At 38.2% G+C, this 25,052-nt stretch overlaps 5 protein-coding genes across 5 annotated transcripts; all 5 read right to left on the minus strand.

The window, feature by feature from the left end:
- Window positions 1-319: 319 nt before the first annotated feature.
- LOC141292647 (proteinase-activated receptor 2-like) lies at window positions 320-6,720 on the minus strand. Its single transcript, XM_073824681.1, has 2 exons — window positions 6,588-6,720; window positions 320-4,746 (listed from the first exon to the last, which is right to left on the minus strand). Exons 1-2 carry the CDS (start codon window positions 6,652-6,654, stop codon window positions 3,713-3,715), a joined length of 1,101 nt encoding a protein of 366 aa, XP_073680782.1. The 5' UTR covers window positions 6,655-6,720; the 3' UTR covers window positions 320-3,712.
- A 1,640-nt stretch (window positions 6,721-8,360) lies between these two features.
- Window positions 8,361-9,272, minus strand: LOC141292072 (proteinase-activated receptor 1-like). The gene has a single exon (XM_073824036.1). The coding sequence runs from the start codon at window positions 9,270-9,272 to the stop codon at window positions 8,361-8,363; it is 912 nt and encodes a 303-aa protein (XP_073680137.1).
- A 6,508-nt stretch (window positions 9,273-15,780) lies between these two features.
- On the minus strand, window positions 15,781-16,776 carry LOC141292073 (proteinase-activated receptor 1-like). The gene has a single exon (XM_073824037.1). The coding sequence runs from the start codon at window positions 16,774-16,776 to the stop codon at window positions 15,781-15,783; it is 996 nt and encodes a 331-aa protein (XP_073680138.1).
- Window positions 16,777-20,311: 3,535 nt separating this feature from the next.
- LOC141292770 (proteinase-activated receptor 1-like) lies at window positions 20,312-22,801 on the minus strand. Its single transcript, XM_073824820.1, has one exon. The coding sequence runs from the start codon at window positions 21,737-21,739 to the stop codon at window positions 20,723-20,725; it is 1,017 nt and encodes a 338-aa protein (XP_073680921.1). The 5' UTR covers window positions 21,740-22,801; the 3' UTR covers window positions 20,312-20,722.
- Window positions 22,802-22,810: 9 nt separating this feature from the next.
- On the minus strand, window positions 22,811-24,255 carry LOC141292773 (proteinase-activated receptor 1-like). Its single transcript, XM_073824821.1, has one exon. It carries the CDS (start codon window positions 24,188-24,190, stop codon window positions 23,384-23,386), a length of 807 nt encoding a protein of 268 aa, XP_073680922.1. The 5' UTR covers window positions 24,191-24,255; the 3' UTR covers window positions 22,811-23,383.
- Window positions 24,256-25,052: the final 797 nt, after the last annotated feature.

Below are 25,052 nucleotides of genomic sequence, written 5' to 3' on the forward strand. Positions count from 1 at the left end.
TACTTTTGCAAGGCACTGTAAGTACCACACAATTTTAGCTAGTTGTGCTTATATTTTCTGTTTACCCACTTAATTACCAATATTGTAAATAAACTGTCTGAACTGGTTAATCAAAAATAATTCCTTGCTACAAAAACCTTTATTTTTAAAATCTTTTTAGTAAAGAGTCATTTTAAAAAGGACAATGAATTGTGTATGCATTTGTGTGTCAATCAATTTTATGAGTTGCTCTGTGGACTTTGGTCATACCTGATGTCTGCCTCCTTTAGATAACAAGGCCACATACACATAGCAAATCATAAACAGACATTGAAAGACAAATTTATTGCAAAATACATGCAGACGACTTTAAAAAAAATTACAAGTACAAAACACACCACAGATAACACATTAAAACCTTTGTGGTTTGAAACCAAGTGAGTTATGGGTGTGCAAAAAACAATTTAAAGAAAGTATTTATAAGCTTATGCATTAAAAATAGACAGTGATACCATTTCAGCATTTAGTGCATTAGTTTAGAACACATGTGAATGAGGTTGTGTTTGCTGGTTATACATTCACACATCTAAAAATGGTCACTGGTGTCATTCACATAACATTTCACATTCGTTTAGAGATACTTGCTCAGGCCTACATGCAAAATGTTTTTGTAACTGGTGCTCAAGATATATTACAGCTCAAGTTAGTCAGTCAACTTGAAACCACAGAACTGGATTAAAGGTCATTCGAGAGGAGATTCTGAGAAATCCCACTAAACCAGACAGACTAAGCGATTTCAGGTCTTGAGGACATGAATTAAAGCAACCAGGGGTCCGTTCTTCGTACCTCGCTAACTAAGTTAGCTGGATTTGATTGTTGACGATTTTGTGTGATCTTGGATCGTTCGGTTCTTTGAAGCTCATCCGGGACGTGCTGTCATAGTAACAGGTCCGTAAGCTTAAACCTGCTCTGGAGCAGTTTTATCTCATGTAAACAGGATTTAGGCTGCGCTCCTGACAGGTTATGATTGGTTGAAATGGCGAGGTTACATCTGATTGGTTAAAAAGCACGACTGACACGGACTGACTCACGTGGGAAAGAAAAGTATTTTGCAAGAAAGTGTAGAAAATAATTACCACGATTCACACACGAATGATGACCACAGCTCATATTATATATATATATATATATATATACATATACTACCGCTCAAAAGTTTGGGGTCAGTACTTTTTTTTTTTTTAAAGAAATTAATACTTTTATTCACCAAGGATGTATTGAGTTAATAATAAAAAAAAAAGTTAATAAATAATTTACATTGTTATAAAAAATATATATTTTGAATCAACACTGTACTTTTAAAACTTGTTATTCATGAAAGAATCCAGAAAAAAAAAAATCATAGGTTCCAAAAATTATTTTCAGCAAAACTGATATTCTCCAACATTGATCATTCTAATAATAAATCAGCATATTAGAATGATTTCTGAAGGATCATGTGACACTGAAGACTGGAGTAACAGCTGATGAAAATTCAGCTTTTCATCACAGGAATAAATTCTATTTTAAAGTATGTTAATATATATATATATATATATATATATATATATATATATATATATATATATATATAAACATTTTATATTGTAAAAACAATTTGCAATATTACTGTTTTTTCTGTATTTTTAATCAAATAAATGCAGTCTTGATGAGTCGAAAAGACTTCTTTAAAGACTATTACAAGTCTTTCTGACCCCAAACATTTGAACGGTAGTGTATAAAAAAATTAAAATATAAATAAAATAACATATCAAGGAAAAAACATGTAACATGGGCAGCATTAACGCATTTAATTAGTTCACTACTTTTTGCCAGCCCTCTCTCCTTGCTTTTCCAGCCTTTGCAGTGTTCCCTTGCGTTTTAATTAAACTCTGAAACTCCTGAAATCCCTCAAACAAGAGTTCTTGCTCTGCTGCAGAAAAATACTGAGCTCCTTCGTCATGTTCGCCGACCAATCAAAACGTTGCCGATCAATGTTTCTACTATCGATACGTAGCCCCTATTAAGCCTCCAGGTGATCTCAAATAACTTCATGATCCAGCTATACTAATCATCAACAACAGGTGCGTTCGGAGAACCGGAATAGCGAGCTCATAGTTAGCGCGATGATTTGATCTTGGATGTGTCATTTGATCTTGGATGTAGTAAGCGAGACCCCTGTATTTAGTGACGCAATGGTAACACTATAATAACAACATTTCAACATTTATCAAACAGGAGGCTAATTTGTAGTTCCAAGAAGTGAGAACCACTGAATGTCCTGTTAAGGTCTTTTAAGATCTTCAAATATGGATGTGATTCCCATATTTCCCACGATATATAATGTATGTGAGACTATAAAAACAAATGTTTACTTGTTGACTGAATTACACATTGAATGTCAAAAATAACTCAGTTCATGTTTCAGAAAAAATGTTCATTCAGCCTCCAACATTTAATAATAAAACAACAAGAGCTTATATAGTTTTCAGTTTTCAAAAGGCATAGTAGACCATCAGAGCATTGCACAGATTTGTTAAACAGTTCTCCGGATTTCTTAGTAGGAACTGCTCTGCGTGTTTCCAGATTCTGACGTATAGGTAGGGCTGGGCGATATGGCAAAAAGCTAATCTCGATAATTTTTTCCCATATTGAACGATGACGATATATATTTCGATATAAGCTGTTGATGTTGCCAGCTTTAAAATAGTATCCCAATAATGACTAAAGCCACAAAAATTAAAGGATTCATTAAATTAAATTATTAAGTATAGTTTATTAACAAAAATCAGATTACAGGTTTGGCCTTAAAAATTAAAATAACTTACTAAAATAAATGAAAAAAGTTGTTAAAATTGTGACAGAGTATGGTAAATGAGAGTAAATGTACAAAATGTGAACATAAAATTATTGTAAAAACATTATTTGTAACACATTTATTTATTTATTTATTATTTGTTATTATTAACACAATTGTTTATTTTCTCTATTATAGGTTGAGCTATTTAAATTAGAGGCAACCACTGCATTTTGAAACAATCTACGGTATAAATATCAAAAAATTACGACACAGCTCTTTCTTAATCGTATTAAGTGCAGACAATTCAGCCAGAATCAAAGTAGGCTACTGTCTCATTATTCAAAGTGCAAATACAGACGGAATATTTCAAGCATGATACAGAGCTATAGACATACACAACCTATTATAGTCTACATGCAGATAACAGCCTAGATATGTCATGTAGCCTAATTTGCGCGCATTGCGGAGTCACTCTCTAAACAAGGGGGATTTAAATTGCTTTTGAATGCGCGTGCGTTTTTTGCTTTCGGTTTCAGTTTTAACAAGTCACTTTTCAGATAGTCAAACCACTTACGGAATTCGTGCTACCTTTTTTGCCGACAACTTCAACATCTTTGGATAATAACTCGAGGTTAGTTTCTCTTTCGTTGCTCCTTCCACTCTCTTTTTTTTGTCGTCCTGGTGTAAGTTTGCTTCGCAAAGTGCTGTAGAAAATGAACTTTGTACTTTGACGTGCACACGCACGCTGCACGCTGATTGGCCGCTGTCGCATGTTTCTGCTGTATGATTGGCTCTTAGATTAATCCATATTGAGCAAAAAAAGTCTAGAGCTTATCATCGTTATTAACATAAATTTTATCGCGATTCGATATTATATCGTTTATCGGCCCAGCCCTACGTATAGGTACTGCTTTTCTGCGAATACTTCAGTGCGCTGAAGGAAACCCGTATTGTCTTCGCGTTGTGTTCGCTGCGGCAAAGAAAAGTGTTTCTAACATATTCTCTGAACTCATCTGAGATGAAATAATACAGAAATGGATTGACGCAGCTGTTGAGGCTGGCCAGGCACAGTGTAGTAATGTAGAAGCCATAACCGCTGTCCTGTACTCCCATAAAGAGAAAGGTGTAATGCACCATAACCATGATGTTACTTGGGGTGAAACACACAAGGAACATCACCAGCACCGTGACGATGAGGATGACAGCTTTCCTTCGCTTCTGAATGATGTCTGCGTCCGTCATCGAGCTCTTAAGAGCGAGTAGCATCTGCACATATGCTACTATGCATACTATGCAGGGAACTAGGAATCCAATAACTCCCATAATCAGGAAGTAGATAGAAGGGTAGCGTGACTGGCTGGGGCGAGTGACGTCATGGCAGGTAACAATATCCATGTTGGTGACCTTCACGGTCTGGTCATAAAGATAAAGAGGCACGGTAATGATCCACACGACCAGCCACACACACACAGACACGCCAGTTGCCAACTTGTTGTTCCTTTTCTGGTGGGAAAGAGGATGTACTATGGCCCAGTACCTCTGGACACTAATACACGCAATGAAAGCAGTTGAACAATACATGTTGCCATAGAAAAAGCCCACTAGGACTTTGCACATGGCTTCTCCGTAGATCCAGTTATTCCCGTTAAAATGGTACGCGATCTTTAGAGGAATCCAGATTACGAACAGTAGGTCCGCCATTGCTAGGTTGGCCATAAAAATGGATGAGGGATGTTTCTTCTTTGTTCTGAAGAGGAACACCCAGATGGCCATGGCATTGGCAGGGAAGCCCACACAGAAGACGATGATGTACACTACTGGCAAGAAGATCTGGGTGAGCTTGCTGTCCAGCACAGCAACAGCAGTATCGGTCACACACACTCCATTCTTAGTTCCTTCACCAGTAAAGCCCCTGTCCTGGTTACAACCTATAGATAGGATGACAGAATGAAAGAAACATAGATCGATCAAAAGCTGTGTTTCCACAGAATTTGTGAATTGAAAATATTGCCAAATGGAAACGTGACACTTTCGTAAAAACAGACATATAGTGCAAAAATGTTTTTACGCTCCCACGAGGTGGTTTTTCAAGCAAAAAAGGGATATTTCGCACAACTGCAATGGGAACGTTTGTTTTAATTTACAGGTCACATGGTGCACGTAAAAATCATATGATCATTCTTCACTGTACTATAGACCTTTTTCCTGAGCAAACGATGAGCGCCGCCATTACGAATTCTAACGTCAGATTGAATGCTTTTCTGTTGCGTCCATCTGCTTTTAATGTAGCTAACCTCCGCAGCTTGGCGTCATCTCCACACTCATTAAAGTGAGGCACTGCAAAATGGCGGTCATTGCGACATTGCAAAATGATGAAGCTATGGAGCCATGTGCTATCTAAAAATATTTTAATAGGTTTAACATTAGATTATCAGCTCGGAATATACCCTAATTTGACTAGAAACAATGTAGAGTGGAAATGCAAAGCATTCTTTCAGTTAAGAGTTGGACTTCAGTTTTCAGGAAAATGTTAATAACCTCCAAAAAACACTTAATACATGGCTGCTTTCAAGTTTAAGAGGCGTGTTAGGGCAGAATCCAGTATCCAGACATTCCATGGAATATAACTTCCCTCTAGGCTGGAAGCATAGAGTGTGTATAGATATTTTTCAATAAACTATATATTATATACTAATATAGACTGCTCTTTACGAGTTTTAAGAGTCAAGTTGGTCTGTTGCCTTAAACATGAGAACATGATGGCATGGCACTTTTCATACGATGTGCATCATATAAGTGGCATCATGAACAAGTAAGTGGTTTACCATGGGGTTTAGGTTTCCTGAGCCACCTCTACAGAAGTTGAGTCATTGTTTGATTTAACCTTAGATATTTTTATCATTACTGGCTTCTGGTCCTCTTAACAGCATAAAACAATAATTTAACTTAGAAATACTGTCTTATATAGCCTTATATTATCTTAGTTCATAGCGATCTCACACAGTTCCCAGAATCAGAATGAAAGAACAGATTCATTAATGATAGATAGATAGATAGATAGACAAAAAATATAGACAGATAAATCATTTATTAGAACAGAAAGAAAGAGATTGAAAGAAATATTTTCAGACAGAAAAAGATAGATTAATCCATATGCATTAGTTCAGTGCTAGACATAAACGAATCATTACGAAGTGTCTAGTTCAGAGATCTAATCGTGTCTGCATCAGCATGTTATGAAATCTGTCTATTGCAAAGGAACAAACATGTCTCTTGTGATCCATGCTACTATTACTCATTGCAAAGGCTATATATAGCAGCAAAAGAACATGGATTACAAACCTCAACCATTGTGTTATTTAAATATAGTCGCATACTTGAAGGATGACACAGTTACAAACAATGTGAAATCAAACTAGGCTACTCATAGCTTACTTAACCAGTTACCCAAAACATAATGCATTTTTACATACTATGGTATAGTATGGCCTACTCTTGTGAACCAGAAGTGGCATACACTTCAGCAGAGGGCTAGAGCATCATTAATATCTGTCAAATAGATTTAGGTCAGAGAAACATTAAAATAATTGGGACAAACGAGGTTAATTTTAAATGATAATTGTAAGACAACACATAAATCAAAACGTAGACTAAGCCTCGATATAAAATTTAATTGTACACAATTACAATCAAATAAACTTAATTCAGACACGAATCTCTAGAAATGAGGCACTTCTCTTTAACTATAAACAAGCAAACTAATTCTTACTTTGACTAGACAGGTTCACGCTGATTAAGATAAGCAAAGTGTAAATCCAAATCAATCGGTGCGCCATTATTCCTGAGAAATTTACTGGAACGATTGTATTGTCCAAGCGTGGAATGTTTCCGGCAAAAATGTAAACAGAATCAGCTCTTTATAGTCAGGTGTGTGTGGAGCTCACCGTCTATCAAAGGCGTGTCACCTTACCTGGGTCACGCCCTTCAAAAGAGCTGCCTGTGTCTTCATGACTTATTTACATATTTATTTTATGCGAACAGTTTAGGTATATGTTCCTTAAGTTACAGCAAACGCATAATTTAAATGTACCTGATATTTGACGGAACAAATGCGTTCTGTTTGGTCACTCTGCCTTGTTTTTGAATTAGCGGGTCTTTGAAATTGGAAGCTCTACACGGCCTTTCTTCTCTTGTGAAAGTATCACTCCGCTATTTGTCCATTTGTGAGGCGCGTACTGCGCCAGAGCAAGAGACAGGTAAAAAGTAATAACCATCCGCGATGTCAGCTGCAGACTGCCGAGTTAATATGAACAACAGTCACTTACTCAGATTGTCATCTCATTCAGTAGAGTAGCTACGCAGAAAGATGACAAATCAGTAATTCTGTCTCAGTTTTTATCCTCGCACATTAAGCCAGAAGCCCACCAGAGTTCTTACAGACTGACGGAACTACTTTACGTCTTGTTCTGAAAGTTGTGAATCAATTTAAAAGTATAGATTTATGCAGAAGTGAATACATTCTATAAAAGTGAAACAGTTGCTTACAATCATTCTGATATAGGTCTTTTATTTGATCTTTCATTCACATTGACCACAGTCTGCCGAAATGCCATAGAAACTTCTATTATTGTTTCTACGCCTACGACTATAAAACAATTTGGTGAATCTGGTAGGCTACTACCTTCAAAATGTGTAAGAATCTTCTGAATATGATTAACGATGGTCACAGTTTGATGTATTTTGAGGGGTAGTTGGTTACCAGATCTAGACTGCATTAAAAGCAGCATATGTACAGCTGTCTGCTTGGTTATGGTGTTTGCTTTGGGTAAACATATGGATAAACACCGCTACCTAGTGAACTGCGTTATCACAGCCTATATGTGTGTTTCTTTTTAAAAAAAGTTGTAAATATTGTAGGCTAGGCTGTATATTGTTTTACTAGGCCTATGAACAAGACCTTTATAATGATAAAACTATAAAAGTAACCAAATTAGAATAACAGAGTACGTTAAACAACAGATTTGTCATCCATGTTCGGTTTATTTACGTTGGGTATACATATGGATAAACACCGCCACCTACAGGATCATTTTTAAATCACAGCCAAGCGAATGTACTGTACATACAAGACATCTGTAAAATCAATGATGGCTTCAGTCCAATGGTAATCAGGGTTTTGTTTATTTATTTGTTAACAGGGAGACAGGATATTGGTGATATGATGAATCGATCAACTGATAAATAGATAGATAGATCTGTTTGCATACAAAGTAATTACAACAGTGTCAGATTGCTCTAAACACTTGTCTAGTAACATCTCTTTTTCACACATTTACTTACTACATGTTAGACAGACATACTCATTCCTGCAGACTGAGTATATAGCCTATGAACCAATGAAACCCCAAAATGCAGCCTAAGTTGCATCTGATAAAGGCTCCACTAAATGCAATATAGTTTAAAGTGAGATCTGCTTTTAGGGTGTTTGTTTGTTTTACATTGCAGCTTAGATGAGAGGATTTTGTGTGTGTGTGATTGTGCTTCATGTTATGTTAGCTGTTTTTTCCTTGCAGACCCAAAACACAGAGCGGATCTGCTCTCTGTACTGAGACGAGCTGTAGTAGTACAGTAGAGGGTTCAGAAAAACACTTGAGCTTCCCAAACACACAGCTAACTTGTAAGCCAAATAGGTATCTGTCCTACAGGTCCTCGTGACTAAACAGGTGACTAAGTGGTACAACATGATGCTATTGGATGGTGCAAAGCATACAACAAACTCAGTCAGCACAGCAGTAGCCATAATCGCAGCCTTCCTTCGGTTGTCTGAGGAAGATGAGGAAGTTACTAAGTGATCAGGTTTAGCACAGAGCACATATAAGATAATAGAATAGCTGAGTAAAATGACAACCAGCAGCAAGAAGAAAGCGATGAAAAGAAAGGTTAAAAACACAAGTAAGTAAATCATTACTACAGGGTCTGCTGAAGTGTCAGAGCAGCTGATGCCCACATTCTCAATCCTAATTGTTTGTTTCATTGAGAGAAGTGGTACTATGCCAATGAGTGCCAGCAGCCCGATCAGCAAACAAACACATGTGGCTTTCCTTGCACTCCTCCAGGTCAGAGAGGCGACAGGAAATGCCACGCCCAGCAGTCTGTCCACACTCATGCACATCATCAGCAGTATGGAGCAGGACATGTTGCCGTAGTAAGCTGCACTGAGCAAACGACACGCCGCCTCACCGAACACCCAATCTGAACCGTTCAACCGGTAGTGGATCTTCAGAGGCAGCAGCAGGGTGAAGAGCAGGTCCACACATGCCAGGTGAACCATGTAGATCTCTGCTGGTTTCCTCTCTTGAATCCTACAGATGAATGTGACCACGGCCAAAGCATTCAGGGGCAAACTAATGATGATGATGATGATGTAGATTGAGGGTGTGACACGTGTAACCATCAGGCTCTTGAGGGAGGGAACTAACTCATCCGAGGTCCAGTTCACAGATAATTGTACAGTTGGATAATTTATTCGAAAATACTTAAGGTGGGCAGAATCTGTAACAAAACAAAACACATTTATTTATTTGCTTAAGCGCAAAACAAAACCCGTCTGACAACAGATCTTACTTACTATATCTACAGATCACCAGAATTATAAGTGATGTATTATTAAACTAGTTTCGGGAGGAGCTCGCGCAGATAATTAACGCGGCCAATACACCATTAGTAATCAGTCTCCCTATCCAATCAACACAGGGGAAATCCCTATAAATAACAAACAATCCTACCTTCCTCATCTCTCGTCTCGTCAAACCCATCCTCCACCCCGTCTCCTCACCTTCAGCCCATAGGGGGAGCGCTTATAGGGTTCGGGCCAGTGCTGAGCTCGGACCCCTCCCCCTGGGCGGGGGAGAGCCCCGGGCTCGGGAATTACCACCGAGCTCGAGGCCCTCTCCCGGACAGCACGCCAAACACGCACAACCTTTCGCTCAGTTTATTATCTGTAAGAGGGAACTCGTGAAATACCTGTTAAACTAGGTAAATTAATTTTCAGTACATCAGCAAGTCACAACCGAAAATCTTGTCACTCACAAGATCACTGATGTACTTACGGTACTTGATGTACTTGAACGTATCATTTTCAAACAGGGTTGTAGCTGGGGTTTGCTGAGCCCTGGTGCGGGTTGTTCTCGTGGGCCCTACATAGTCATAGTTAGGCGTGTGTGTGGAGCTCACTGTCCATGAAAGGCATGTGATCTTACCTGGGTCATACCCTTCCAGAGAACTGTGCCACAATGACACATTTACATATGTAGTTTATGCAAATGGTTTATGTACTGTATATATTTTCTCAGTTACAGCAAACAAATGACAACAGTGTACCTGACATTTGTCAGAACAAATGAGCTCGGTTTAGTCACTTTTCTGGGTACACACTCACATATAAATAGCACAATTAAATACATAGAACAAAGATTAAGAATACAGAAACTGAATAATCAAATGCCAATTTAAATATCATTGCATAGTCTGCACTATATAAATTAAATATTAATTAATTCTTGTTAAATCTACAACTAGTGGTTTTCTCTCTTTAATTTCCTTGGATTAACATTAACAATGACAGCAGCGAGTAAATTAGATATGGTCACTTTAAAAAACAATGCATCCAGTATAATAATATGGACATCCAATTTCTTTCTCAACTGTTACTGTTCACGACACGAAGCAGAGAATTCAATGGACTGAAGTCAATTATTCTGCTTATAGTATGGTTACCGCACCTCAAGACATCAATCAGATGATATATTGAGACATTCGTCCGGTTTTTGTCCTTAAAACCTATTGTAAGTAACCTATTGTTACGCAGCTCATCCAACCCTTCATTGCTAGTTCCAAAATGTCATTTTAGACTTATTAATGACGCTTGGACTGTTGATAGCAAACTAATGCAGTTAATAATGAAGTTTAGACAGACCGACAGACAAGAAGACAGATGGCAAGAGAGAAGGAGATTAAGCTGGTGAACTACCTCACTCAAGTCTGTGCGTCTCTCAAAAGTGATTGGCAGTATCGTCTCTACTAAATCTGTAATTGCATTTTTACTATTAATAGTTAAATTAGAGAGCCCTCTAATCGGAATTGTTACTAGTAAAAACGAAAATAGAGAGCTCTCTAATTGGAATTATTACTAGTAAATATTGATTTCGAGAGCTCTCTAACTGTAATTGTTACTAGTAAGAATTCAGTTATAGAGCTCTCTTACTGAAATTCCTACTAGCAAAAATTATGTCGTAGAGCTCTGTAATTAAAAATGAATGGAAGTCAGTGGAGACACATGACTAGTAAATATTCATTTGTAGAGCTCTCTAATTGGAATTGTTACTCGTAAGAATTGAATTAGAGAGCTCTCTTATTGGCATTGTTACTAGTAGGAATTAAATTATAGAGCTCTTTAATTGAATTGTTACTAGTAAAAATTATGCTAAAACAGCTTGCCATAACAGTTCTGTACAAACGTGAATTTACTTTTCCTTCAGCCTTAGGCTTATTCATTCACTTTTTGGTGTGAGAGGGCTTTTACATTTGCTAAAAATCTAACTTTTTATATTAAAAACAAACAAACAAGCCCTGGCCAGATTTAAAAAGTAACGCAAAAGTAATGTAACGGAAATGTAATTAGTTACTTTTTTAGAGAGTAACACAATATTGTAATGCATTACTTTTTAAAAGTAGCTTTCCCCAACACTGATAATGATACACATTCAATGTCTTTCTTAACTGTTTACGTTCACTTAAGACATAACCGGCTGTTTTTTCGAGGATACTCGTCAAGATTTGTATTTCGACATAATTTTGCATGTGTTTATCTGTTCAAGAGCAAGGTGTAGTGGAAAATAACATTAAAAAGTAAAATCAAATAATAAAAAGGCACTTTTGATATTATTTTCCTCTAAATCTCTAGATGGCAGAAAAATAGAAAAGATGTCGCAGCACTTTCCAAAACATCCAGTTTTCAAGATAGACGCGCAATTTTGGCTGACGCGTTTGTTGTGAAACAACTTTATTTTTAAGAGTGTATGCTAACCATTTAGAAATGATATGTTATAAACATTAATAATTAAATAAACAGGTTTCATACATGAAAGTTTTAAGATAACTTTTAAGACACTTTGCTTAAAATATAAACAAATTCTTACTTTGACTAGAGAGGTTCACACTGATTAAGAGAAGCAAAGCATAGATCCAGATCAGTCGGTGTGCCATTATTCTTGTGAAATGAACTGGAACAACTGTATTTGTTAAAGTGTGGACTGTTTCTGTCATTAATGCCAACAGAATCAGCTCTTTATAGTCAGTTGTGTGAGGAGTTCACCGTCCATCAAAGGCATGTGACCTTAGCTGGGTCATATACCCTTCTAGAGAACTATCCCCAAATTACACATTTACATATGTATTTTATGCAGATGGTTTATGTACTGTATATATTTTCCCAGCAACAGCAAACAAATAACTACATGACATTTGTCAGAACAAATGCGCTCTGTTTAGTCATTCTTCATTTTTCTGGACTAACGGTTGCACACATATAAATTATTTTTGCTGTACACTAAAGCAAGGAAATTATTTTTCCTAATTTCTACACTTGAATACGATATTTTGACCTGCAGTAATGTTACCCATTTAAAACTGCTAGCTGTCAGCGATTCATACTGGACTTTTAACCTTTTATTTGGATGGAAACAGCATCACTGTTCCACTAGTTCAGGTGCTGATTTACATGAAACAACAACGTTCTCATTGTTCACAATTTTAATATTATAATCAGTATTGGTAGGGCCCATTTTAATAATCTTGCCTAGGGCCCTACAAACCCTTGGGACTGGCACTGGCTGATGACGTAAGACAACCCTGATTTACATGAATCAACGGTAACATTTGTAAAAGAGCAGGACAAAGAAATAAGAGTGTTAATAATATGGGCAGTATTGGTGGGTATATTTAGATAATCTTGCCTAGCGCCACAGTTCCCTAAGAAATTAGTGTACATCTTACTTCAAGTCAAGTAATTGTTTATTTTGAATTCATTTTTATTTTGTGCTGAAGAAATGTACAATCTGGGTACCCCCATAATTTAAAATTTTAATGGACAAATTTATTCTCTTTTGTAACACCCCTGTCATTCTTCTGTTTTGGTTTAGTCCGTATGCCCATATTTGTTTTTTCCTGTCACTTAACATCATTCTCATCACCTGTCTGTGTCTGTTCCTGTATTACATGCCTGTTTGTTACCCAGCCTGTGGATTAATTAAAGACTTTGCATTTACTCCACCTTCGTGTTGCGCATCCCTACACGCACCGTGACACATTTAACCTTACATATGATGGTTAATATGGTCGTATTTTTGTTTATTAAACAATAGATACAAACGAGATGTGGTTTTTATAAAACTGATTAGGCGTCTATACTGATCATTTCCATGCTGATCATTTATTATGCTGGGTCATTAGTGTGTTGGATGATTACTGATGTACAGTGGGGTAATCATATAGGAGTGAAGAGGTTAGCTACTTTGTTAATGTGACAAAAATTACGAAGATTTTATATATGAAAGAGTTTGAAAGGAAAACAATAGATTCATTTTGATCATTAGCCTAGTTGGTTACCAGATCTAGACTGCATTAAAAGCAGCATATGTCAGTGGTCTGCTTGGTAATGGTATTTAAGTTGGGTAGACATATGGATAAACACCGCTACCTAGTGAACTGTGCTATCGTACCTCTGTGTATGTTTCTTTTAAGAAATAAGTGGGAAATATTGTAGGTTAGGCTGTTGTTTTACTAGGTCTATTAAGCAAATTACAGCTTTATAATAATAAACTATAAAAGTAACCAAATTAAAATAATAGAGTACGTTAAACAACAGATTTGTATACCATAAATTGTTTGGTTTATTTACGTTGGGTATACATATGGATAAACACAGCCACCTAGAGGATTATTTTTAAATCACAGCTAAGCGAATGCACAGTCGTGGCCAAAAGTTTTGAGAATGACACAAATATTAGTTTTCACAAAGTTTGCTGCTAAACTGCTTTTAGATCTTTGTTTCAGTTGTTTCTGTGATGTACTGAAATATAATTACAAGCATTTCATACATTTCAAAGGCTTTTATCGACAATTACATGACATTTATGCAAAGAGTCGGTGTTGGCCCTTCTTTTTCAGGACCTCTGCAATTCGACTGGGCATGCTCTCAATCAATTTCTGGGCCAAATTCTGACTGATAGCAACCCATTCTTTCATAATCACTTCTTGGAGTTTGTCAGAATTAGTGGGTTTTTGTTTGTCCACCCGCCTCTTGAGGATTGACCACAAGTTCTCAATGGGATTAAGATCTGGGGAGTTTCCAGGCCATGGACCCAAAATATCAACGTTTTGGTCCCCGAGCCACTTAGTTATCACTTTTGCCCTATGGCACGGTGCTCCATCGTGCTGGAAAATGCATTGATCTTCACCAAACTGTTGTTGGATTGTAGGAAGAAGTTGCTGTTGGAGGGTGTTTTGGTACCATTCTTTATTCATGGCTGTGTTTTTGGGCAAAATTGTGAGTGAGCCCACTCCCTTGGATGAGAAGCAACCCCACACATGAATGGTCTCAGGATGCTTTACTGTTGGCATGACACAGGACTGATGGTAGCGCTCACCTTTTCTTCTCCTGACAAGCCTTTTTCCAGATGCCCCAAACAATCGGAAAGAGGCTTCATCGGAGAATATGACTTTGCCCCAGTCCTCAGCAGTCCATTTGCCATAATTTTTGCAGAAGATCAATCTGTCCCTGAAGTTTTTTTTTTGGAGAGAAGTGGCTTCTTTGCTGCCCTTCTTGACACCAGGCCATCTTCCAAAAGTCTTGGCCTCACTGTGCGTGCAGATGCGCTCACACCTGCCTGCTGCCATTCCTGAGCAAGCTCTGCACTGGTGGCACTCCGATCCCACAGCTGAATCCTCTTTAGGAGACGATCCTGGCGCTCGCTGGACTTTCTTGGATGCCCTGAAGCCTTCTTAACAAGAATTGAACCTCTTTCCTTGAAGTTCTTGATGATCCTATAAATTGTTGATTTAGGTGCAGTCTTAGTAGCCACAATATCCTTGCCTGTGAAGCCATTTTCATGCAACGCAATGATGGCTGCACGTGTTTCTTTGCAGGTCACCATGGTTAACAATGGAAGAACAATGATTTGAAGCAGCACCCTCCTTTTAACATATCAAGTCTGCCATTCTAACCCAATCAGCCTGACTTAATGATCTCCCGCCTTGTGCTCATCAACATTCTCACCTGAGTTAACAAGACGATTACTGAAATGATCTCAGCAGGTCCTTTAATGACAGCAATGAAATGCAGTGGAAAGTTTTTTTCGGGATTAAGTTAATTTTCATGGCAAAGAAGGACTATGCAATTCATCTGATCACTCTTCATAGCATTCTGGAGTATATTCAAATTGCTATTATAAAAACTTAAGCAGCAACGTTTTTTTTTTCAGTTTACAATATTTATGTAATTCTCAAAACTTTTGGCCACGACTGTACAAACAAGACATCTGTAAAATCAATGATGGCTTCAGTCCAATGGTAATCAGGGTTTGTTTATTTATTTGCTAACAGAGAGACAGAATATTGGCGATATGATGAATCGATAAACAGATAGATAGATAGATAGATAGATAGATAGATCACAGTAGTCCAGTTACTACTCTGACCATCTCCTTTTCACACATTTACTTACTACATGGTTGGCAGACAGATAATCATTCTTGCAGATTGAGTACTGTATGTATGAACCAATAAAACCCTTGAATGCAGCTTAAGTTGTATTTGAGAAAGGTGTTCACTAAATACAATATAAATAGTTTAAAGTGAGATCTGCTTTTTATTTAGTGCAGCTTAGATGTGTGTGTGATTGTGCTTCATGGTATGTTAGCTGTTTTTGCCTTGCAGACCCAAAACACAGAGTGGATCTGCTCTCTGTACCGAGACGAGCTGTAGTAGTACAGCAGAGGGTTCAGAAAAACACTTGAGCTTCCCAAACACACAGCTAACTTGTAAGCTGAAAAGGTATCTGTCCTACAGGCACCGGTGACTAAATAGGTGACACAGTGATACAACAGGATGCCATTGGATGGTGCAAAACACACAACAAACTCAGTCAACACAGCAGTAGCCATAATCACAGCCCTCCTTCGGTTGTCTGAGGAAGATGAGGAAGTTAATGAGTGATCAGGTTTAGCACAGAGCACATATAAGATAATAGAGTAGCTGACTAAAATGACAACCAGTGGCAAGAAGAAGGAGATGAAAAGAATTGTTAAAAACACAAAAAAATATATCATTACAGAAGGGTCCGCCCGAACGTCAAAGCAGGTGACGCCCACATTCTCAAACCTAATTGTTTGTTTCATTGAGAGAAGAGGTACTATGCCAATGAGCGCCAGCAGCCCGATCAGCAAACAAACACATGTGGCTTTCCTTGTGCTCCTCCAGGTCAGAGAGGCGACAGGAAACGCCACGCCCAGCAGTCTGTCCACACTCATGCACATCATCAGCAGTATGGAGCAGTACATGTTGCCGTAGTAAGCTGCACTGAGCAAACGACACGCTGCCTCACCAAAAACCCAATTTGAACCGTTCAACCGGTAGTGGATCTTCAGAGGCAGCAGCAGGGTGAAGAGCAGGTCCACACACGCCAGGTGAGACATGTAGATCTCTGCTGGTTTCCTCTCTCGAATCCTACAGGTGAACGTCACCACAGCCAAACCATTCAGGGGCAAACTAAGGAGGATGATGAAGATGGAGATGGAGGGCATGACGCGTGTGACCATCAAGCCTTTAAAGAGGAGAACCCATTTAGGCGAGGCCAGGAATGGCCCAGAAGATGGTATAGTTGTGTTATTTCCCACATTCATTGTTACACAGTCTGATTTGTCTAGTTAAGAAAGCCAAATGGAACATACTTTATGAGGGCAATCTTTATAAAAACAAAACACAATCATTAATAGGCTAGAACTTCATTAATATCTGTTAAATTGATTTAGGTCGGAGAAACATTAAAAGAATAGAGGGGGAAAGTTAACTATAATTGTGCTAAACATTTAGAAATGTCATTTTATAAGCATTTATAATCAAATAAACAGGTTTCGTATATGGAAGTCTTAAGATAAAACACTTCTCTTTTAATATAAACAAATTCTTACTTTGACTAGAGAGGTTCACGCTGATTAGGAGAAGCAAAGCATAAATCCAAATCAATTGGTGCGCCATTATTCTTGCAAAATGAACCGGAACGACTGTATTTGTTGAATTGTGGACTGTTTCTGTCATTAATGTCAACAGAATCAGCTCTTTATAGTCAGGTGTGTGTGGAGCTCACTGTCCATCAAAGGCATGTGACCGTATTTGGGCCATACCCTTCCAGAGAACTGTCCCCAAAATACAAATTTACATATCTATTTTATGCAGGTGGTTTGTGTACTGTATATATTTCCCAGCTACAGCAAACAAATAACTAAAATGTACCTGACATTTGTCAGAACAAATGCTCTATGTTTAGTCACTCTTAATTTTTATAGACTAACCAGCACACACATATAAATAGCACAAATAAATTTTTAACATCAATAAATAGTTTTGTGCAAGTTGCGACTGACCCAAACGTCTTCGCTGACCTGAACTTTAACAGCGCACAACTCGCATCCTCAGCCAATGCCCAAGACTTCATAAAGGACCACAGAACCAACCAATCAGCAACCTCAGGAAGGCCCCCTTTCTGGAGCAACAATTCCCTTGGCACAGAAAAAGGCAACGCAAGTAACCTCCAGGTTCTAACTGAACTGGTGCATTTGATATAAATATACAGTATTTTGAAAGTGATTGCAGTACCAGTTTTGGCCACAATCCTACATACGGTTCCTTTAAATTATGATTTAACCACTGATATCACATCACTATTTTAACAACGTCCTTTCCACCTTTCTAAACGTGTTTATCAAGACAGGGTCAGAAAGTTCTGGGATTTCATTAAAAAAAGTCTATAATATACTTTGGTTAAATGCCCTTTTGCGCAAATGTTGCCTTTTAAAACGTTGCCTTTAAAATGTCCTGCAGCGGGTCCTTCCAAAGGGTCAGGGCCCCCACGCATCGCAGGGGCTGCGGGGATGTCCAGTAAGCCACTGATGGCAAATGTTGACATATTGATTAACACCGCCACCTAGTGAACTGCATTGTCACAGCCTCTGTGTGTTTCTTAAAGAGATAATAAAATATTGTGTATATTGTTTTACTAGGTCTGTGAAGAAATTACAGCGTTAAAATAATAAAGTTAACATGGTCAATCTAAAAGTAAGCTGATTAAAATAATAGACTACGTTGAACAACAGATTTGTCTACCATAAATTGTACGGTTTATTTACGTTAAGTAGAAGTATGGATAAACACCACCACCTCCTAGAGGATTGTTTTAAATTACAGCTATGTGATTGCAGAACCCAGACAATCAGTAAAATCAATGATCACATGGCCTCAGTCCAATGATAATCAGGTTTTATATATTTATTTTATTATATAGAGAAAGGATATGGGTGATATGACAGATTGATCAATTAATAGATAGATAGATAGATAGATAGATAGATAGATAGATAGATAGATGTTTGCATTTAAAGTGTTACAACAGTGACAGATTACTCTTAAAGGAACACTCCACTTTTTTTGGAAATAGGCTCATTCTCCAACTCCCCCCGAGTTAATAAGTTGGGTTTTACCGTTTTCACTTTTAGCATAGCTTAGCATAGATCATTGAATCCTATCAGACCAATAGCATCGCGTTAAAAAATGACCAACGAGTTTCGATATTTGTCCTATTTAAAACTTGACTCTTCTGTAGTTATATCGTGTACTAATACCGGCGGAAAATGTAAAGCTACGATTTTCTAGGCTGATAAGATTAGGAACTACACTCCCATTCCGGCGTAATAGTTAAGGAAGTTTGTTGCCATAATATGTCCGAAGCAGGCGGAGTAATATCACGCAGCACCTGAAATTAGTTCCCAGCTAGGTTAGCATTTGCACATGTGCTACGTGATATTACTGCGCCTGCTTCGGCCATATTACGGCAGCAAACTTCCTTGACTATTACGCTGGAAAGGGAGTGTAGTTCCTAGTCTTATCAGCCTAGAAAATCACAGCTTTACATATTTGAACGCGATGCTATTGGTCTAATAGGATTTAATGATCTATGCTAAGCTATGCTAAAAGTCATATCGCCAGAACAGGAGAACGGCTGAATGGATTTCAAAACGGTAAAACTCAACTTATTAACTTGAGGGGAGTTCGAGAAATGATGTTTCACTAACAAAGTTCGGGAGGAGCGCGTCAGATACTTAGATACCCACTCAAGCCAATCAATGCCATAAGTACAAATACAGCCGACTCACCTCTATTCACTCGACGGTTCATCAGTATCCCTCCACCACCCCGAACTCCGCACTCCGAGTTCTCGCTACTCCCATGGGGGGTTCTCTGGGCTCGGGACGCTCCCGAGCTCGGAGCCTTTTCTCCGGACAGCATGCCAATCACGCAATACCATACTCCGGCTAATTATATGTAAGTGTGAACTCGTGAATGAGCCTATTTCCAAAAAAAGTTGAGTGTTCCTTTAACATCTGTCTAGTAATACAGTAGTGTAGTTAATGTCTCTCTTTTACACATTTATGTACTAGATAGTAGGCAAATAGATAATCATTACTGCAGACTCAGTATGTATGAACTAATAAAACCCTTGAATGCAGCGGAAGTTGCATTTGATAAAGGTGTCCACTAAATGCAATATGAATAGTGTTGTGGAGCAATAAAAGCATTTCTCAATGAAGAAGACATTGAAGCTTGAGAGGCAGAGTTCCAGATGTCAAAATAAGACTTTATTGAACAGAGCAACAAAGCCGGGTCAGCGATCGCTGCATCTCCGTCTCTGTCTGTCTGGGTATCCCTTCTTACACCTATCTGCGCTACCAAATTAGCAGTCACGGTTTTTAATTGGCTATGCCTGTCTGGTTCACCACAATTTATTACTAGCCCACCTCGCACATCTTCAATGGTGGAATTGGGCCAGATCAGCCCTTTTTTAAAATAAATTTTATTCCGCCTCCCAATTGGTTGGAGGTGGTCACATGGGACATACATCAAACCTGTTTACATGTATCTGTCATATGTTGGAAGTCATCCAAAGTTCATTGGTTCACTTAAGTTCACTAGTACAGTATAGCGGGAATCACTGGTGCTTCCCAACAGCATGCACATACAGTTCACAATCTGTATTGAGACATCAAGTATTGTATTAATCAGCATTCTGTTATAAGTGCTGCGTGCTGGATGGACGAGATGAGACGAGGAGTAAGACAAACACTATTTTAATAATAATCTTCTCAATACAAGGCAGGAACACAGATTCTTCCACACAAGTAACATCAACAAAGACCGACAGTGTTCTGAACAGAAAGACAGACTTATAAAGGGGGACTGGATAATACAACACAGGTGACACAGATGATCAATAATTACACACAGGTGACGGGGATGATGGCAAACGAGGGCGCAACCAAAACAGACAGAAAGAAATGGGAAAAACCAATGACAAACAGACTGAACTATGACACATTCTGATCAGTCTATGGATTATTGTTACAACCATACATCATCTGTTTAAGTACAATAATATCATATTGAGTAAAATAGTACAATATATTTTTTAGGACACACAATAATAGTTTAAAATGAGATCTGCTTTTTATTTAGGTTACTTATTTGTTTTACAGTGCAGCTTAGAATTAGAGGATTTTGATTGTGTGTGATTGTGTTTCATGGTATGTTTGCTTTTTTTGCCTTGCAGAGCCAAAACACAGAGCGGATCTGCTTTCTGTATTGAGACGAGCCGTAGTAGTACAGCAGAGGGTCCAGAAAAACACTTGAGCTTCCCAAACACACAGCTAACACATAAGCCAAATAGGTATCTGTCCTACAGGAACCCGTGACTAAACAGGTGACTAAGTGGTACAACAGCATGGCATTGGATGGTACAAAACACACAACAAACTCAGTCAGCACAGCAGTAGCCATAATCGCAGCCCTCCATCGGTTGTCTGAGGAAGATGATGAAGTTAATAAGTAATCAAGTTTAGTACAGAGCACATATATGATAGTAGAGTAGCTCACTAAGATGATGACGAGCGGCAGGAAGAAGTAGATGCAGGGGATAATTAAGAACACACATAAGTATAACATCTCAATAGAGTCGTCCTCTAAGAAGTCTAAACAGGTGACTCCAAGATTCTGGAAAGTTATTGTTTGTCTCAATGTGAGAAGTGGTACTATGCCAGTGAGCGCCAGCAGCCAGACTAATGTGCATATGCATGTGGCTTTCCTTGTGCTCCTCCAGGTCCTAGAGGTGATGGGAAACACCACAGCCAGCAGTCTGTCCACACTCATGCACATCATCAGCAGTATGGAGCAGTACATGTTGCAGTAATAAGCTGCATTGAGAAAACGACATGCCGCTTCGCCGAACACCCAATTTGTACCGTTCATCCGATAGTGGATCTTTAGAGGCAGCAGCAGGGTAAAGAGCAGATCCACACACGCCAGGTGAGACATGTAGATCACTGCTGGATTCTTCTCTCGAATCTTACAGGTGAACGTCACCAAGGCCAAACCGTTCAAGGGCAAACTAAGGAGGAGGATGAAGGTGTAGATCAAGGGCATGATGCGTGTGACTGTCAAGCCTTTATAGAGGAGAACGACCTCATGCTGAGCGAACAGTGGCCCAGAGGATGTAGTTTGGTTTTGGTTTGTCAATGCACTATTATTTGTCATAAACATTGCAACAAACAGTTGATTTGTATGGTAAAGAATATCATTGTTGAGCCCAGAATCTGTAACGAAACACAACACAATCAATCTTTTAATTTAGCCTAACTAGCCTTAGTGCAAAACAAAACCCATCTGACAACAGATCTCACTTACTATAACAACTACAGATCATCAGACTTATAAATACCTGTTGCACTCTTTTACCTACGCTATAGGTACATTAATTTTCAGCACATTAGCAAGCCACAACTGAAAGTCATGTCACTCATAAGATCACTGATGTACTTACCATTGAATGTCTGATCTGTAAATGGAGGAAAGTCCACCATGATTTCTCAATATCTCGCAGTTTCTATATTTCACAACAGACACGGCCATAGAGTGCTGTGCTGAAGAAAGTGATTTCTAATGTTTGAAGATGGAAGGATGCACTTTTAAAATGAGGTGACATCACTGAAGCCTTCAGTGTGTGGGATGAGAGAATAAACAGATTTTGACTGGTTTGGGTGTGACTCCTAAAGTGCTACCAGTATTTCAATACATTTTCCACTCTGCAAAACATCCCCTCATCTATTAATGCATTTAACCAATGTGTTTAAAAGTCTTTGTATTCATAAAAAAAGTTTGCAAATTTGATCAGTTCATGTGTTTATCTTTTCATCCATATACAGGAACGGAGTGGAACACATTGTATTACTACAGGTAGGTCTGCAACACATATTAAATAAGTAACAATTCATCGATATAGTGCAAACAATAGCATTTATCTTTACAATACACACAAAACAATAAATAGATAAAGAAAAAACAATTAATGGAAAAACACAATGCATTTCAGCATCTTGTGGTTTGAAGCATTGCACTTATCTGACTATACATTGATGCATGTGGTTGAAAGACAGATCTCCACCGAACGTCTAAGGGCCCAAGTGGTCTTGCCTATAATGAGCAGATCTGAAAATTCAATGCTAATGACTGTTTCTTTGAGAAGCCTCTAATGTTTAGTGGGAAACTGGTCATTTTGGGACATCATGAAGTGATTCGCACATTTGCAGCATTTGTGCACCAATACCAACTCAAAGAAATCAGTTAGTTTCAATCAAGAGTTTACAAATAATATTACAGATTCATAGTATCTTCAATTCAAAATGACTGAAGGAAATGTAGCTACTTTGTTAATGTTACAAAAAATAAGAAGGAAAATAATAATTAATTTTAATTATTACATACTAATTTTATTTTCATGCATACTGTAAATAATTGAAGGGATAGTTCATCAAAAAATGAAAATTCCCTTTGGGATAGTTCACCCACAAAGATTTATTTTAGACATTGATAAACACCTAGAGGACTGCTTTATCACAGCCTCTGTGCGAAAGTAGAACAAAGACGTTGAGTACAATCAGAGATCAAACAGCTTCAGTCAAATGTTATTACAGGTTTTATTTATTTTTATTTTATTTATTAATGATATTTCATGCATTATGAACAATTTTCTCTAAGACCTTCACTGACATAGCACAATAGCTACATATTGTTAATATATGTGTGCATACAAAGACAATAAACACCCATACTTTATTCCACATTGCTTAATACTGGCAAATGTGTTGAACTTGTCAAGCTTAGTACATAGCTAGTTTGATTTTCATTTCACTGTGCAGCTGTAGTGCACTGAGAGGTTTTTGTGTCTGACTGCGTTTTTGCACTCTTTTTTGCTTTCTTGCACCAAAACACAGAGCGGATCTGCTTTCTGCATTGAGACGAGCCGTAGTAGTACAGCAGAGGGTCCAGAAAAACACTTGCGCTTCCCAAACACACAGCCAACAGGTAAGCCGCATATGATGAATCTCCCTCGTGGTGACCTCCAGTAGCTAAATGAACACAGTGGTACAACAGGATGCCGTTGTTTGGCGCAAAACACACTACAAACACAAACAGCACAGCGACAGCCATGATAACAGGTCTTCTTCGCTTGTCTGATCGATTAGATTTTACACTAAGTGCATATATGATGGCGAAGTAGCTCACTAAGGTGACAACCAGAGGCAAGAAGAAGTAGAGGCAGGAGAGGATGGAGAACAGGTAGACATAATACAATACAGTAGGGTCGTTTTGGCGTAGCACGTCATGGCAGGTGACGCCCACATTCTTAATATTAACTGTTTGACTCATTAAGAGAAGTGGCACTGTACCAGCGAGTGCCAGCAGCCAGACTAATGTGCATATGAATGTGGCTTTCTTTGCACTTTCAAACACCACGGCCAGCAGTCTGTCCACACTCATGCTCATCATCAGCAGTATGGAGCAGTACATGTAGCAGTAGTAAGCTGCACTGAGCACACGACACGCCGCCTCACCGAACACCCAATCTGAAGTGTTGACGTGGTAGTGGATCTTCAGAGGCAGCAGCAGGGTGAAGAGCAGGTCCACACACGCCAGGTGAGACATGTAGATCATCGCTGGATGTTTCTCTTGAATCCTACAGGTGAACGTCACCAAGGCCAAAGCGTTTAGGGGTAAGCTAATGAGAATGATGATGATGTAAAAATTTACAATTTAGATGTTTTTCAATGTTTAAAGCATACAAATAGCTAAGTATTTCTAGCTAAAAACATAAATATATTTATATAGCTCTCATTTTGTCACGCATACAGAGAAGAGAAGCCAGGGGAACACACGAGGGAACCAGGCGATGCAAAACAAGGCCCATATTCACATTCAACATTTTATCTTAGCACCAGTGTTGGGGAGTAACTAGTTACAGGTAATAGAATTGCGTAATTTAATTACAAAATAAATGTAATTGTAATTAGTTACAGTTACTGAGAAAACATGTGTAATTAAATTACAGTTACTTCTGAAAAATGCCAGCGATTACAAAGTGGATTACATCTGAATTTTTTTCACACACTCACCCCCACTTACAGATCTAACTGACTTCTTTCATAAATTGCATTGACTGCTCTAAAATGAGACACCAGTGTTTCAGGAGTTTAGAACACAGAATAGGACACTTATTGCTTATTGCTTATTCGATAACTGTTTTATTTCCTATTTGGGTTTATAAATAAACGTTATTTTTAAGATTGTTTTTCCAAAGCATTGTTAGAAGCTTGTGTTTCCTGTCATAACTATGCAATCATTTAATTTCAAAACCAGTATCACAGCTATTAAACTATTTCTTATGATGTTATTTATGTTATGATCTTGATATGACATATAGTGCAACTGTGCTCACGGTGATCCTAGTTTGATTCCCGTCTCGAGGTCCTTTGCCAATCCCGCTCCACTCTCTCCTCCCAGCTCTTTCCTGTCATCT

Source organism: Garra rufa, chromosome 19 (genome assembly GCF_049309525.1).
Source record: "Garra rufa chromosome 19, GarRuf1.0, whole genome shotgun sequence".
Classification (NCBI taxonomy): Eukaryota; Metazoa; Chordata; class Actinopteri; order Cypriniformes; family Cyprinidae; genus Garra; species Garra rufa.

Coding starts and splice junctions, on each gene's coding strand:
- LOC141292073 (XM_073824037.1), bottom strand. CDS start 16,776: ATGAATGTGGGAAATAACACAACTATACCATCTTCTGGGCCATTCCTG.
- LOC141292072 (XM_073824036.1), bottom strand. CDS start 9,272: ATGGTTACACGTGTCACACCCTCAATCTACATCATCATCATCATCATT.
- LOC141292773 (XM_073824821.1), bottom strand. CDS start 24,190: ATGATCTACATGTCTCACCTGGCGTGTGTGGACCTGCTCTTCACCCTG.
- LOC141292770 (XM_073824820.1), bottom strand. CDS start 21,739: ATGTTTATGACAAATAATAGTGCATTGACAAACCAAAACCAAACTACA.
- LOC141292647 (XM_073824681.1), bottom strand. CDS start 6,654: ATGGCGCACCGATTGATTTGGATTTACACTTTGCTTATCTTAATCAGC. Junction 4,747..6,587: donor CGTGAACCTGTCTAGTCAAA/GTAAGAATTAGT, acceptor TCCTATCTATAG/GTTGTAACCAGGACAGGGGC.